This window comes from Prinia subflava, chromosome 9 (genome assembly GCF_021018805.1).
Source record: "Prinia subflava isolate CZ2003 ecotype Zambia chromosome 9, Cam_Psub_1.2, whole genome shotgun sequence".
In the NCBI taxonomy this organism is placed as follows: domain Eukaryota; kingdom Metazoa; phylum Chordata; class Aves; order Passeriformes; family Cisticolidae; genus Prinia; species Prinia subflava.
In genome coordinates, this window is record NC_086255.1 from 7,848,306 (window position 1) to 7,865,078 (window position 16,773).

Sequence of the window (16,773 nt, forward strand, 5' to 3'; positions counted from 1 at the left end):
GGGAGCACACATGGCTATCCCGGCATAACCAGGGCGTTCCTGCGAACGTGCCCCTGCGGCCAGAGGTGACCATCCCAAACAGGGCGCACCCCGAGGATCCCCAGGAGGGGGCCATCCCCAAACAGGGCGCACCCCGAGGATCCCGAGAAGCCGCCCCCGCCCGCCGAGGCCCGGGCAGGGCCGGCCCGGCGGAGCCGCGGGCAGGCCGGAGCGCCGAGCGCGGGCACAGCGCGGCCCCGGGGCGGGGCGGGGCGGGGCGGCCCGGCCGGGGGAGCCGGCGCTGCTGGAATTGGAGGCTGCGGAGCGGAGCTCACTGGAGGCAGCGTCGCGTCCCGGAGCCGTCGGCAGTGGCTGGGCTGCGGCCCCGCTCATCGCCATGGAGAAGTACAAAGGTGAGGGGAAGGGCCGTCCCGCGTGTCCGTGTCCCGCGGCAGCCCCGCTCGGGGACCGCCGGGGGCGGCGGTGTTCGGGGCTGACAGACCCGCTGGCATCCCTGCGGAATGCTGTCCCCCCGTGGGAAAGCGGCGCTGGGATGCGGGGGCAGCTCCCGGGACGATTTTTGCCGAGAGTGGGACCGGGATGGCTGCGGGGAAGGGGCTCCCTGCGAGTGCAGCCCGAGCCCCGCTGCTGGGGCCGTCCCGCCGGACGGTGAGGGCGGTGAGGGCGCGGGTCCCGCTCCGCGGAGGGGAAGGCGGACGGATCGTGGGGACAGAACTGGCTCCGGGGAAGGCGATCTCCGCCAGGGGGCCCAGGGATCGGGGTCTCCGCCAGAGGGGCCGCGGTCCGCTCGGGGATGGAGGGGAAGCGGTCCCCGCCAGAGGAGCCGGGTGCGGGGAGCGCTGGGGAAGGTCCCACCCGGGCATGTGAAGTCCCTGCGTACCTGCCCCAGGCACCGGGTAGGAAGGGAAGGAGAAGGAGGGAGATGTGGGAGAATTTCGCGGTTTACCCGATCCGGAGATCGGGACCTTTTTTTGCCACCTAAAAGCAGCGGGTAGTTGCGTTTTCTGCAGCCGCTGAGTTGTCTGACATTGCCCGCTCTGTCTTCCGTCCTAAACCGGCGATACGCGTGGACTTCCCACCCTCCCAGGCTGAGCAGGCACCACACTGAGTGCCCTGCTTTCTAAACGCTGATAATTCTGGTGCTTAGGGAGAGGGTAGGTGAGCAGCTCCCAGCCTGCTCCCTGCCAGATCTCATCCGGGCTGGCTGTCACCCACAGCCCATTTATTTCCCCTCAATCAATGGCTCTGGCGCTTCCTGTGTGATGCTGCTTGGTCAGGAACACCGAGACTGGCACATCTCAGGTCCGTGCTGCTATGGGCACTCTTGGCCACTTTTCAAACATGAGCTCTCCTTGCCAGCTGAGCGGGGTGGGATGAGGTGCCCGGGCACGGAGCGCTGGGATGTGTGCGAGTGCTCTGGGATTTCTGCTCCTGCCGATGTGTGCAAACCTCCCCTGGAGGAGGCGGATCCACCACTTGTGCAGCGCGGAGTAAGTGCGGTAAATTTTACCTGCCGAGAGGAAATGTGACTCTCCTTGGTACTGCTGTCCTCCTCATGGAACTCGAACATTTGAGTGGGGAACTTGGTACTAAACAAATGTATTTCTGCCAGACCCCGTTTGTACTTATTACTGTCAGACTAGAAAGGTTTGCTTTGACCTCAGTAGATGCATTTGAGCTAATAGGTCATTTCCTAATCCTGCTTTGGTGGGGGCTCCATGTGTTGAGGTATCATGTTGTGTGAAGTTAACTTTTGCCAGGACTGTGTGTTTTTTTCACTGTGCAATACTTTAGCTTTCTGACAGGGCTGGCACTGTGCTGCCTGTTGCATTTTGATCCTTTTCCTCCTTACAAATGGTGCTTTACAGGCCTGATAAGCACAATAATAACACACTGCAAAAGCGATCTTAAGGATTACATTACAAATCAAATACTGTGTAGTTGGGGTTTTTTTCTTTTTTTTTTCCCCCATTCTGGCAGGGTCTGCACAATTCCATTCAGTTCCAGTAGCAAAGCAGCAGATTCATTTAGATTCAGCTATGTTTTGTATATTGTCTTTTTAAATATGCACACTGCTCCCTCAGAGCAGCGGGGATGTTCTGCACATGTGTGATGAATAAATAGCGAGCACAGCCGACGGCAGAGCCCTGCCAGCGCTGTTTTGTGTGGGAGCGGGGTGGTGCTGAGGCACCGCCAGCCCTGCGGCAGCCACGGGCGATGGCACAGCTGGGTCAGTGCGGGGGACGTGTCCCCAGTGTGGAGGGTGACCGGAGTCACCTGGAGATGGTGACATGTGGGGGGAGGGAAGAGCTGGGAGCTGGGAGCCTTGAGGAGCAGGTGGAGAGGGCAGACAAGTGGGTTGTTATTTATAAGCACGGGGGATATGTGCCCGTTCTGGTGGGGATAACTTGTGGATGCCTTGCTATGGGAAGCCTTCATCCTTGCCACTAGCCAGGCAGAGTGCTTGTGCAGGGAAATCCTGTAATGAGAGAGGTGGATGGACTCAAGGAGGGATGTTGAGCAATGAATTGGTGTGCTGGGAAAACCAATATGACTACAAGATCTGTCCTACTACTTACGAAATTAAGTTTGTAAGTATGAGCAAACAGCAGCATCTTTCCTTTAAAGACAGGCAGGGATGTGCAATAATCCAGGCTCTAGGCTGGCACGTGTAAGTGTCTCTCCTGTTTCGATGGCAGCTGAAGCAGCCACAGGAATCTGGTTGGGTGGAGCGTGCAGAGCCAGGCAGGGTGGGAGGCTGGCAGGGTGGCTGGCAGGGTGGCACCAGTGGGGTGGGACGAGCTCGGGCTGTTGGACTTGAGTGGTGGGAAGTGAAGGAGAGATTGTGAAACTCTCCTGGGAATGGGTTTCCTTTCCCAGCCACTGCGAAGGAGGTTGCAAGGCCAGCTGCTTAGGAGGACACTGCCTCTTGACTCCTCTTAGGCTGTTGAAGCTCTGAAGGATAATCTTGATGTGCAGGAGGGTTTGTTTTTTTTTCCTCTGCCAGGCCTCCCTAAAGAATGTCTGCTGTTGGTGAAGATGCTGTTTAAAAAGGCACTTCTCCCTGTGATTAGGGAGTTGTGTGAGGCATAAAGAGCAACAGCCCAAGGGGACAAGAGGGAGACCTGCAGAGAGCTGGTGTGACCGGAGGTGGTCACTGTACCCAGAGCTGTGTAGTGACACGGACAGAGCTGCTGGTCTCTTGCTCTTGCTCCTCCTTTATTTCCTGTGAGAAATTCCTTCCTCTATTTCACCCCTTCCCATGTGTTCTGCCCTTGAATATGACAGCGGTCCCAACTTGTGCACCCTGTTCTAGGAGCATTATGGCTTCTTGCCTGCTCCTTACCATGCTTGTCTGACACGTCTGGCTGGTCCATGAGCAGCCATCTGCAGACCCTGGGAGGGGAAGAGGTGCTGAGTGCACTGTGATGATGAGGGATGTGTTGGTGACACCTTCATTTACCTGCCATCACTGTCAAGTCCTCTCAGACTGACACCCTTGTCACTGCAGTCATGGGTGATGCAGCCCTATGCTCATAGTCTAAAATGTCAAGTGATGTGAGCCTGGAGAATTTTGTAAGATTATTACTGTATTATAAATGTGTTAGAGATCTGTAATGGAAATCAGAGCAACTTCCAGCCCAGTTCTTCAAAGAGAAGTGTTTGGCATTCGTGTTTTACTATCTCTGTTGAGCAAAGATTCAAGCTTCACGTTCCTTGTCAGAGGGTCCTTGGAAGTGTTTGCAGTGTTCCCCCAAGGAGATGAACATTGTTTGCCCATGAAGGAGAGGTTGTCTTCTTAACAGAAGCCAACAAGTTAGTGTTGATAAGGAGTAAAATGGTGACTTGGTAGAAAGAAGTGTTTGCTTGCTAAGTTAACATGTTTTAACTGGGAGGGGAAAGGGAGTGGGTCTGTTTAGGACTAGGGCATGTGTTCTTTTCCACATGTTCTTGCACATACAAAGGGATATGCTTGGGGTTAGACTGAAAAGTGGAGACAAGAATGAAAGACATGAGCCCTGGTAACAATCTGAGGTGCTTTATAAACTATTGTTAATCAGAGTTGGAAATGGATTGATTCATATGAACAAGGTCTGAGCTCTCTGCAGACGTAAGTGGTTTCTCCTCAGCTGATTGTCCACACAGCTGTTGTGTTTAACTCATTGTCTTGGTGTGGCAGCTGGAGAAAGCAGGGCCATGTACTGCTCTGTGCCAAACCCAGTACAACTTTCAGCTGCTGGGCTCAGCCTTTTTTTAAATGCAGATGAAAATGAGTGTCATGCATAACCTCATACACAGTAACTCTCACTTATGTGAGGGGGACCCTGGTTGGTTTTGGAGAATGGAGTGGACTCTGTTGGGGAATAGGCAGCAGGAGTGCAGAGTTATTTACTCTGCAGGGCTTGAGGACATGAAATCTTTTTTCTGCGACTGAAACCACAGCCTGTCTCAAACATCTGCCATGCTCACCCTTCCAAGCCATCCCACCTGTGCCAGAATAGTACTTCTGTCCCTTCTAGCACAGCTGCACTTCTTGTTTGAGCAGGGCACATGAGGATGCTCTGAGTTGTTACATGCACACAAGGCTCTCTAGTGCTCTGCACACCAGGACAAGCTCACTGCAGATGGGCTGTAGGTTTCAGCCCCGTTTCATGAGCAGTGATGGCCCTTGGGAGGTGTGTGTGTAACTGCCAGGTCTGTGCTCCTTTTGCTACCCCCAGAATGATCACTGGGGCTGGCTCCATCTCTTGAGAGTAAGGGGCAGGGATCATGCAGTGAAGGGCAGGGGAGCAGTGCCCCTGCTGCTCTGGGGGCTGTGCCCCATCTGTGTCATTCCCAAAGCTGCCAAGAGCCCTGCTCCTAAAGCCAGGAGAGAAGCTTTCTTCCTAAAAGAAAAAAAAAAAAAAAAAAAAAAAAAAAAAAAAAAAAAAAAAAAAAAAAAAAAGGATAAAAGTTAGCTCACAAGCTCTGAGCCTTTGGGCATCTGCTTTTGGAATACTCTAGACAGGCATGAGCCCTTCCTTTACCTTTGTGTGTAAGTCAGTCTCGTTCCCCTTCCTCCCCACACCTTCACCTCTCCTCGAAGCTGGCTCTGTGTGCCCGTCTGGGGCCTGGAGACCCTGCCTGAATGAGTTTATTGTTCCTGGGTTCTCACTGATGGCTTTCATTGAACGCCCACAGCCAGGAACACAGGGAGTGTCTATGCAAAAATGCTTGTGTGCTTTATGCTGGAGCATGGCTGGCTCTTGCAGCTCCCAGCACCAGCGGTGGGCTGGGGGCGAGCAGGGAACTGGGCAGCTCATGTCACCCAGGCTGTGCACCAAAGCAGCACAGGCTTTAAAATCAGCGTTCTGGACACCTGCTCAGCTGCATACTTGTTCTCAATGTTTTCATCCCAACAGACAGTACCTGTGAAGGATTTAGTGACATGACTGAATCCCTTATGGTTTCATGGCAAATTCAGGACCTGAATCCCAAGGTCCTTCACCAATGGCCAATGCTGACCTTGCAGCCATCCTCCCTAGATCAAGGGAAATTAGGGATGTCGTTCTTTTGGGAAGTCTTTGTAAACTCTAATTTGCTGTACCCTCTGGAAAGGCAGGATTCATGTAATGCAGGGAAGTGCATCTTCAGGCAATAGCAACCAGAGAGCCCAGAGCTGTAGGGGACATCTTGGGGAACCGAAAATAAGAGGTGCACCTGTCATCAAAGGGGATGCAGAGCATGTGCACCCAGGGCATAGGTGTTCCTCTTTGAAGCTGTCTGGCTGAAGCACAGATCCAGACCCAGCAAGTGAATTGGGATCCTACAGTCACACAGCCAGTTTGATGACCTGCATATTATTGTTTACTTCATCTTGGAAGTTGAGTCATATGTGCTTTTCTTTTGGGTCAACAGACAAGACAGACTGGTCCAGTCTGTGCTGCAGCCTGTCAGTGCAGCTCTGTGGGTCAGAGATGTGTCTGCCAGGGCCTTGTTCCAAGGAGCTGCTGGTGCAGGGGTTCATACAGCCGCTTTCTGGGCTGGAGCTACTGGGTTGGTGGTGCATTGGGAAGAAGTGTCAGTGAACTGGCCAATTCCCTGGCAGTAGCTGAGAGAAGGCATTTCCATTGTAAGAGCTCTGCTGCTCTGTGAAGAACAGGGGTTAAATTTGGGAACTTCTTGCTGTGTGCTACAGTGCATGGCTGAAGACCTTGTGTGAACTGGAGGAACAACTGTAGAGGTTCACAAACCAAAAATCTGTTCAGAGGTGTTTGGTAGGAGGCCACCGGTCTCCTGGTGCCCGACATTCTTATTTTTTGAAAAACAAATAAAATTACTAAATTTGCTTGAATCCAGGGAGTGGAGCTTTAGGAGGGAAAAGCCTCCAAAACAAACAGGAGTTGCTCAGGGTGGCCAGAAGAGCCGAGGGCTTGGCGAGGCTCACAGGGCTGGCACTGTGCCTGCCCGTGCCCCTTGAGCAGGGCTGAGCCTTCGCTCCAAACCCGGTCAGGACAGGGAGCAGCCAGGGCTGCAGTGCCCAGAGTGCTCCTCCTTGCCTGAGGAGCTGGGAGCGGGGCAGTTCCCGCCGCAAGGAGGGATTGTGTCCCCATCCAGAGGATCCGTGGTGTGTCAGGGTGCTGTGGGTGCCTGGGAAATGTGCTGGGTTGGTCTGAGGTTCAAAGGACAAGGGCCAGGATTTATTAAAATACATTTCCCCTCCGCCCCTCCTATCGCTTTCTCTGTGGGCAAAATTCCATAGAAAGCAAGCCTGAGGACGGTTTGGAGCATTGTCTTTGGTTGTAAACGTCTCTGTCTGGAAGTAAATATCTCAGAATTATGGGATCATACCGAAACTCCCACGTAACATGCAGACTTGGCCACTTGCAATTTAATAAAAGTATTTCCCCTCCTTGGGTGGACTGTGCTCTGTGTTGCATAAAGATTTTCTGATCTATTTCTTTTTTTTTTTTCTTTTTTGCACTTTGGATCTGCTTAGGATAAAAGTATAGCACAAAGCGTAGAAAAAGCCTGGGAAATAGGGATTCACAAGTCTTAGCTGGCAGTTTAGCCTGTGGGCTTCTTATTTCTGAGTGTAGGAATCTCCTCCAGAGCTAACCAGGAGCAGTAGCTACCCCCAGCACTGGTGTGATGCACGTTGGGGTTTTTTACTTCCTTTTGTGTTGTAGGAGACTGAATCATTTAAAAATTATCTTTAGCCTCCTGATCTTTAATAATTAATGAGGCTTTGCAGAGCTGGCTCTGAGTTTGGGGTGTAGAGGTGGGCAGCTAAGCAGTTGGGATGCTTTTTGTGGAAGTTTGCATGACACTTGGCAGCAGTGCTTTGAAAGAGGCGAGTCTGAGCCAGGAGATTCTTACAGTTTGTGCTCAAGTTGTGGCTCGAGCCCTTCCCTCTTGGACTGAATGAGATGGAGAGCAAGTCTTGGTCTGCTGCAAGGAGGGGATCTCTGTCCTGCAGGCTGTGTGTGTTCTGAGGCAGTCAGCCCAGGCAGGTGGCAGGGGGAAGTGTGTGTGCAGCTCCTGTGAGATAAGGTATCTGCAAAGAGATCTCTGATCCAAAGTCGCTCTGCAGATCTCATCATTGCTATTTGTCACTACAAAGAATGACAACTATTAAGGCTGGGGAGAAAGAGCTGGCTCGCAGAGAACCGGAGTTGCACAAGGTTACGTGATGTCACACAAGTGGCTTTTGCTGAAAGTCCTCCACAAGTGTGTGTGAAATTCGGGGCTTTCTTCTGCTGAGGAATGCAACCAAGCCAGCTGCAGCCCTGCAGCCTCCCAGTAGCACTGTCAATTTGTCATCTCTGGAAGGAGCCCACGTATTTGTTCAGACAGTCCCAGTGCCAAACAGCTCTAACTTCTGATGGTCCCGCTGTGAATGAGCTGAAATCAGGAGAATGCAGAGAGGCTTTTTGGTGCCTGCTGGTAACAGGTACGTGGTTGCAGCAGTTAGGGGGCCAACACTTGTGGCAGCAAAATATCACAAGTCTGGAAGTTAGGGCTGACTTTAAAAGTGGGGATGTGGCCAGCCCAGACTTGTGCAGTGGCTTGTGACAGCTGGAGGCTGTCTGCTCCATCCATCCCATCAGCAGCTTCATCCAGGCTGCTTGGCTGGGAGCACGTCCTGTCTCCTTTGAATAAATCCAGCATCTTTAAGGATCTTTTGTGTTCTACTGCAGTCTCTAAAAATGTGCCACGTAGTCTTGAATGGTGAGAATGTCTGCTCCTTTTATTGTCATACTTTTCAGACTTCTCCATGGCTCTCGGGAATGCAGCATCAGGCAGAGAGCTGGGGTTGTAGTGTACAGTCCCACATCTACTAAAGGACTGCCTGATCTTCGTAGGTGCTGAAAAGGAGAAAGAAGAAGAGAACATTCAGACTAATGGAGCTCAGTTAGCAAAGAGGCTGAGCTGTCTTTACCTTGCTGTGTTTACCTGGGCAGAGGGGTTGGATGTGCATTCATATCACCCAGCCACAGCCAGGTTTCTAGTCCCTGTTGGAAGTTCAGTTCACATGCACTGGGGTGCATCTCTTTTGCTAAGATATGAGCTGTGTGTGAAGGTGTATGAACTAGGTCCAAGTGGAGGTGCCAGGAAAAGGCAGGCAAAGCTGGCTGCTTCCAGTGGTCAGGAGCCCTCCTCCCCAAGCCTGAGGTCACAGGCAGCTGGGGACACACTGGGCAGGGTGGCTCTGGCTTCACCATCCACTGCTGCAGGGGTCTGGGATCTCCTGGGCAGCACGGGGGCTACGTGCTTTTTCTCCTGGGTTTTTTTCAGTCCATGTGGGTTGTTTACCTCCTCTGGGGCACGTTGCACTTGGTGCCTGGGGCTCTAAGTGTAGCCAGTGCTGGGCCTGCAGGTGCTTTTGGAGTTCAGCAGCCTCACCTGTCTCATTGGAAGATGGTCACAAGTGCCCCAGAGCTGTGCAGTCACCAGTGAAATGTGCATGTAACAGTTTTGAGTGGTTTTGGTTTTCTCCCTCACCAGTATTTGTGCTCCACACTTACTTTTGTCTTGCTCCTCTGAACAGTAGTGTCAGAGCTGAATATAGTTGTTGGTGAGCCTGTGTAGAGTCACAGTGACCTCAAAGCCAGTGACCTCTGGAATAAGTCAGTCATGACTGCAGAGCAGCTTCTTCACCCTTCACCCACCAATTCATCCAGCAATACCTCCTTTGGCCAGGCTGTCAGAAAGCTTAGGAAGACATGAGGACTAAACTTCTCATGATGGTCCTAATCAAGAGTGACTGGCTTCTGTCTACAACTTAAGTAATCATAACACTAAGGAATTAATAATATAATCAGTTTCTGCTAGCAAGGGCCTGCCTTGTTTCAATGAAAGTCAGCTACCAAACTGTTTAGCAAAGCAACACTTGTAAATTATTTACTCTTGAGTTAAGCATGGTATTATTTTATATAAACAGAGGTTTTCATTACTGCTTCAACTTTATTCCATTTTCTCTTTACTAGTCATGTTACAGGATACACACACATATCCATGCACAGTGTCTCTTGCCCTTCCCTAATGAACAACGCTAGCTGATGATATCTAGTTGCCTGCATGCCACATCAGTTTAATTTGCTATAGCTAGACCTTCGAAATTGCCCCCCTCATGAGATGAAGCTTCTCAAAAACTAGGTTGTCTTCCAGGTGTTGAAAGGAATTACTGACTTGTTTGGTGCTGGCTGCCCTAATGCAGTTCTGTACAGACCCCGTAACTGATTAAAGCGTGTCAGAAAATTATCAATGCTCCAAGTGTGGTTTGGCTTATGTTTGAGTCCCTGTGAACCCCAAGGTCTAGGAAAATTTGCCAGTAAATCAATCACAAAGTGTATTGATTATGCCAACATACACTCTTGATTTCTGGGATATCGCACTGTAATTCTGTCTCTGACTGTGTTATGCAGCTCTGGAGACACTGTTGATGTGGTCTGTCGTCTGAGCACTTGGATCATGGTAGCATGTCACACTCTCAACTGAGTGATCTCTTGCTTTAATCACCTGTATATTCCAAAACACCGATTGAATCTGTTTATATGGGTTACACTGGTCTGTACTGAGCCAGTGTAAGCTGGCAGTGTGTGAAGCCAGACCTGGCAAGGATGCTTGAAGCCTGTGCCTGTTGGCATCCTGCACTAGTTAACTTCAGTGAGTGTAGTTTTCCTATCAGGTTATTCAAACAGATGCTCTCTAAGTGTAGAAGAGATCTATTTCTGGAAATTGAAGTGGGAGTTGGCAGAGTGGGGGGAAGTGAAATGGCAGTGAAAATTCCCATAATTTATCCTAAAGGCTGAATTCCCACGTCTGGCTGAGAGGAGAAACAAATGCTTTCTAGACCCAGGAGGCTCAGCATTCCCCGAAACCGAATGATTTATTTTTAATTGTGATAGTTCACTGGAGCTCTTAAACCAAAAGAGCAGTGACAGTTTTATTGTACTGCTTAGAAATAAAGGCAGCAAGCTTTGGGTGATGCTGAAATTGAAAAACCTGGGGTGCTGTAGGAAGGGAGGGCAGGTTCATCCAGACATTTGAGCCCAGCCAGAACATGGCCTGAATTGGAGGGGCAACACCCAGAGGCAAGGTTTGACTCTGGCTGGAAAGCTGTGTTAAACAGCACAGCATTTCACATTCACGTTTCTTTGGATTGGCTACATCAGCCTTCCTTCAATTCTTTGGCCTAAATAATGGCATCCCCTAAGCTTATATGCTGGTTTGGTTTTTTTCATTTGCTGCTGATACCATTTCAGCTATGGTCAGTCTTTTATTCTTGGGATGGTCAGGTACAGCTCCCACAGGAATGCCACAGCCATGGGGACTGGCAGGAGCACAGATGGGTGTTGGACACAGAACAGCACTTGTGTGAGAGGGATTGAAGATCATAAATAGGAGGTTCAATTCATGCTGTGCAGGGGATAAAATGGATCATCCTTGCAGTTAACACAGGCTGCTGGCTGTCCCTTTGAAACTGGCATTTCCCCAAAACCAGGATAAGAGCCATGGGCTGTTGCTACCACTTCCAGGTCACACATTCTTATACCTTTGGCTGCTCGGTGTCTCCATTAAAAATGTGTAGGTCTGGATAATGCTCCAATGCTTTCTTTAAGGTATTCTAACATTTAACCCTGATCAGACAATCTGACTCTGACATTCCTTCATTAGCTATGAAATCCTTGCAGTTTGCTTTTGCTCCGATCCTGGATTGAGGTTTTTGTTGGAAATGCTCTGTTTCCAGCATATGTTCTTGTTTTTCCTGATAAACATGCATGTCTGTTGGCCCACATTTAGATGAGGTGGGAAGGGCCAAATTAATTCCTGGTGTCATTCCAGCATAGTCAATTGGTTGACCACAAGGATCAGACCGGGTCTGAAATTTACACTGGATTGACTGAAAGTTTTACCAGTTTTTACTGATACATTACTTAACTGTATTTCTGGTGCAATTGATAAAGGTGCCTTTGAATTTAATATTATTAAAGCTGATTTGTGATAGAGGAGGAATGTAGAGCTGACAAGTCCTTAGCCAAGCAGACATGCTCAGAATTCCAGGTGCTCATAGCACTGACGTGGCTGACCCTTGCTCCAGACCAGGGTCTGGACTGTGTTAGTTATTTGGACCATGAAAGATGAGAAGATTCTACTACACTGGAGGCATGCTTTATGAAAATGCAGCCAAATCATCTGTAGACACTTCAGCAAGGACATCTTCACCTTCTCTGATCCTCTAGGCTGAAGCCTTTCCAGCTTCTGATGAAATGGTGCTCCTGGGAATGCTTGCTTATCCCAGATTCTGGGATGGAATTTCAAATTTTCTTTCAGCCATTGATTGTATGACTGCCTTTCCTCATTCATGCAGTTGCTCTTTGTTGGTTATTGACAAATGTGCAGGCCTCTGCCATCGTACTGCCAGAAGGAAGGAAAATGTTCCGTTTTGAATATGGAAAGGGAGTTAGTGCTTAGCACAGACAGAACTGGCTTCTAGATGAAAAGAGTCAAATACCAAACTGTTTTGTTTCAGTTTGAGCAGGACAGGCTTTGATCTAGAGGAGATGACTCAGTCAGTAGCAGGGAGTAATTCTTTATAGTGCGTTTAGAAATAAAACCTGAAGATTTAGGCTATGATAGCTTTGACATGTCAGTCGTAGCATATATTATGTGAAAATGAAAACCATAAACATCTAAAATGAAGTGTGGAGGCTTTTCTGAAGAGAGAAAAAAACCTCAAAACATTTCTGATATTGGTTGCCAAGAGTTTTCCTCAAGTCAGAAAGGACTGGGGGTGGGGTAAGATCATTCCTATTGAGATAGGAATAATGAGCAATGTGGACAAAGCAGGAAGGGGAAAAACTTCCTGCTGTGCAGCTTAAGCCAGAGATGGGGCCAGGATGAAAATTGGGATCTCCTGGCCTCAGGTCAGGCTCCATAATCCATCTCTGCTCCCTGCTCTTCACCCTGCCTCGAAGCATCATCCCCTCAGTCACCTTTCACAGCGCTCTGGATCAGAAGGCGGCCGCGGTCAGACCCCGCTCGGTCACTGCCTGGCTGCAGTTGCACAGAGCAGGGATGGCCAGATTCCTGCTACTGAGCTGCTTTTATCTGGAGCCAGGTGAGGGCCCCGATCAGTGCAGCTGTGTTTTGTGGCACTGCAGCTGACCAAACAAACACAGCTGGAGCACGGCGGGCTCCCTGCGCCTGCTGCACACACACGCGTGGAGTGAGAGCTGTGTGGCGTGGCCAGGGCCCTGGGGATGTGCTGAAACACATCTGGCTCCACACAACTGGCTGCTGGCAGGCCCCAGTGTGAAAGGAAAGTGTTACTGGTGCTCATTATTTCTGCAGCTTTATTCTACATCCAGCCCCTGACCTTCATTTTGTTCTGTGCCAATGCCCTGTGTAGGATCAGGACAAATGGGTCTCTACCTGAAGAAAGATTCTCGGTTCTTTTTGGTGGCTGCATGCAGGAGGTGATGGGAGCTTCTTTGGCACAGTTGCCTTGTGAAGTATCCTGCTACTAAGAGTTTGTTTCTGGTGAGGCTGAAGAGTTTATTTCTCCTCAGTCTCACAATCCTACCTCCTCAGCTGCACCATCTCTGGCATTAGTTCCCCTTCTCACCAGCAGACAGCTCTTGACTGATCACAAGGTTTATTCTGCTGGTTTAACTTGGCAGTCTGGACAGTGATGGGAGCAGGAGCAGGGTGCTGGAGCAGGGAGCCAGTCTGTTGGGTAACAAAGCTCTGTCAAGTGGGCTCACTTGGGATGCTGGAGATGTGCAGGTCCTTCAGTGGTGCCTGGCAGCAGGACTCACCTGGTTTATCTTGTAGCCCTGGTCACAGAATTTGTTACAAAACAGGAGTGATTAGGTGGCCCAAGCTGTGCAGGTTTGGAGGTGTTTGGTTTACCTCATCCTAGAGAGAGAAAAGATCCTTTAGGTCATCTAGTTCATCCTGTGGTGTGGAAAGTGTGCATCTCCTGGTGTTCTCCCCATTGAAATGCAAAATATTCCCAGTGAGGGGACTTGCCTCAGTTCTTCTAAGGATTATTCCATGGTCTGGAAGGTCCTGTTACTCTTAGGAGTGTGATGTATAAGGGCATCAGATTACTCATGTTGGAGGTATATAATGGAAGAATCAGATAACTTCCTGGCTTGGCATGGCAAACAAAAAGTCATTTTCACTGATGCCAAAGAGCAGCCAGTGCTGTGATGTGAGAGCTGGAGACAGAGTGTCTGTATCAGGAGATGTGCTGAGGATGCAGCTACCCACGTTGCCTGGTGTCCCCAAATCAGAGCTGTCCTGGCTCTGGGTCACAGGCAACCTGCACTCAGCAGGCAGTGGCTGTCCCACTGGAATGTCATCATGCAATTTGTCAAGCTGGTGTGAGAGTGGGAGCAGAGGCTGTGCTTGGAGAGGGGTCAGAAGCTCAAGGCTTGAAAACAGAAAGTGCTGAGAGTGTGGCTGGAAGGCAGCAAGGTGCTGGCCAGGCACTGGCTGAGCATCAGGGAGGCACCAGGGACTACCCATGACAGGAGGGCTCTCTGCTCCCTGCAGCTCCTGGGGATGCATCCAGGGCAGCCCCACCAGCCCCTGGCAGGGTGTGCAGGTGAGGGACTGACCTCTGGCAGGTGTGGAACAGGGCTGAAGGATTGTGCCCCTTCCTCAAGGAGAAAGGAGCAGGGTCACAAATGCTTTCATCCTGGGCTGTGTGGGAGGGAGATGGCACCTGCTGTCCATCCTGCAGCAGGGAGGGCTGAGAGCTCCCAGATGTCATCACATCCTTCTCTTCCTCTCCAACTTCCCTATGCACATACCATTATGATGATTTGTTTTGGTGATGCATTTCCAGGAACTAACACCCGTTTTCAAAGACATGCAGAGGCAGAAGGAGTTCCTTTCTATGAAGGAGCAGATGGGTAATTTTATATTTTAATAGTCTTACTGTGGGCAGTGACTCTCCTGCCACAGAAAAGACTCCTTCAACCCAGGGATCCTTCTTTTAGATTATGTCTTTCCCCTGAGTCCCAGTCTTTTCAATAGAATAGTTTAAAATGTGTTTTTGATGTTCCCTTGTTCCAATTTACTCCTGTCTTGAGTGCATAGAATTACCTTTGCTATAAAAGAAGATTGTGATAATTAATGGCTTTACCCAGTGGCATTGCATGAATGTTAAAGGAGAAACATTTTCTTGTGAGTAGCACTGGAAATGTGTATGTACTCGAAGAGACTGGAAATGTGAGCTCCAGTCCTCCAGGGAATGGGCTGAGCCAGAGGTGTTGCTGGGTTTTTTGAGTGAAGCTGCTGAGGGACCATGATAATTTTACAGAGATTCCTCTGTGTTGGGTGGGACACATGCAGTGAGAATTTTCATCTGTAGCCGTAAAACTATAACCTTTCCAATCAGCTGGGGGTTTTGGACAACATCCAGATCTCATAAAATTGATGTTTATGAATTATAAATAACAGTAAATGTACCTAAAGACTTGGGTGGCGTAATGGTTATTAGCTATTCTTAATGAATGTTGTAACAGAATGTAACTCCACTCCAGAATTGGTGGCAGTCCTTGAAGCTATAGGGCTGTCCATACTGCAGTATGGTCATGGAGGTCTCTTAAATGGATGGAAATTGATGTGATAAACATATCAGGGAACAAAAACCAAAACAATCTGTAGAAATTTCTGCTTGCAGCAAAGGCCATACTTTTCAAGCATAGGACAAATAGATAATAAATTATAAATTCAGCAGGGAACAAGGAAGTCATGTAGCAACTGCAAAAGATCCAAACATATGGAAAATTCAATTCTGTGGAGAATTAAGTCACTCTTATGTAATCAGGATCAATGGAAATGAGCTGATGTCAGTATTGGACTGGCTTAATGCATGGCTGGAAAATTGTGTTGTCTCAGAGAGACCTGCTAATAGGAGTGGAAGCTCCATGTATGTTGCATGTCCATTAGCTCTTGGGTTTTTTCACCTAGGAGGGGCCTCATCCAAACCCAGCAGAAGTAAATAAGCTTTCCACTAACCTGAAACTCATTTGGGGTCTGGAGGCAGAAGATCTGTATGAGGTGGCAAACAGTGAGATGCACATGTACCTCATACTGGTTGTTCAGGGTGAAACTTATCCCTTTATTTTTCCATCTGTCTGAACCCTTTGCACTGCAGGTTACCTGTCTGTCCCTCCAGGCTGGGCCACAGTGGCCTTACAGCCTTGGAAAGGCCTTGCCCTGGTAGGATCCCAAACCCCCCAGCTGCACTGGAAGGGGCTCTACCTGGCAGGGGGAGAGAGGTGTGTCCCCTGTGCCCAGAGCAGGGGAGTCCAGAAGTGTTGGACACCAACAGCATTGCAGAACTGCCCAAAGACCCTCTGACCTTCCTGTGGCATGACTGTGATCCTGTGAGACACAGCATGTGGTGGGGAAGGGATGCAGAGCAGAAGAAAAGCTCCTGGAGGAGGGCAGGCAGCCAAAGCACCTGGCAGGGTCCTGTGCTTGAAGGTCTGTTGTGACAGGGCTTGGCAGCGGCAGCAGCAGCTGAGCTTGGAGCTTGTCCCTGAAAAGAAGCCATCATTAGCGTGGCAGCTGTGCAGGGAACAGCAGAAGCTGCTCCTTGCAGTGAGCGTGCTGTGGTTGGTGTCCCTGTCCTTGGGAAGGAGGGGCGGCAATGCATCGTCCTGGGTGTGCACCTGTGTGCTGTGGGCAGTGTGAGGGAACTGGCAGCACAGGAGTGCACCCTGCCAAGGAGCCTCCCTGCTGGAAAGGCTGCCTGGGTTCTGCAGGAGCAGTCCTTCTTTGGCCACTGGCTGTTGGGCACTTTGCTGGTCCCGAGAATCCAGCCAAGCATCCTTGCTGCGGGTTTGAGAGCCAGGAGGAAGGTTTTGGGGAGGTTCTGTGTGGTGCTTTTGTGAGGATTTTTTTTATGGTTGGTTGGGTTTTCTTTTCTGGCTTGTAGGTGAGAATAATGGGGAGGACACAGCATGTAAGGGTTTAGTGGGAAGTGCATGCTCTGGGTACCTTGGACACTGTGGCAGTGACCAGGACATTGCCCCAGGACTTGCTGAAGGTGTGTTTGAGTGATGACCATCAGGCACATATTAACTAGAAGAGAAGCAATGGGCTTCATGAGAGACTTTTCTCCACATGAAATGGGTTTGATACTCTGGAGTGTTACTGTGTAGAAAAACATGCCTCTGAATCAACAGATTAGGGGAAAAATGTCAGCTGCTAAACGTTAGTGGATGGAGCTGTCACATGAATGGAGTGTGTGGGTGGTTTCGAATT

At 49.8% G+C, this 16,773-nt stretch overlaps 1 protein-coding gene across 4 annotated transcripts in view; it reads left to right on the top strand.

Moving 5' to 3' along the window:
- Positions 1–252: 252 nt before the first annotated feature.
- AFAP1L2 (actin filament associated protein 1 like 2) overlaps positions 253–16,773 on the top strand; it is a 65,121-nt gene continuing 48,600 nt past the window's right edge. For all 4 annotated transcript variants that reach the window (XM_063405251.1, XM_063405253.1, XM_063405254.1 and 1 more), the window contains exon 1: positions 253–392. In XM_063405251.1, coding sequence (XP_063261321.1) covers positions 377–392 — 16 coding nt within the window. In that variant the 5' untranslated portion in view covers positions 253–376. The remainder of the gene's footprint in view (positions 393–16,773) is intronic.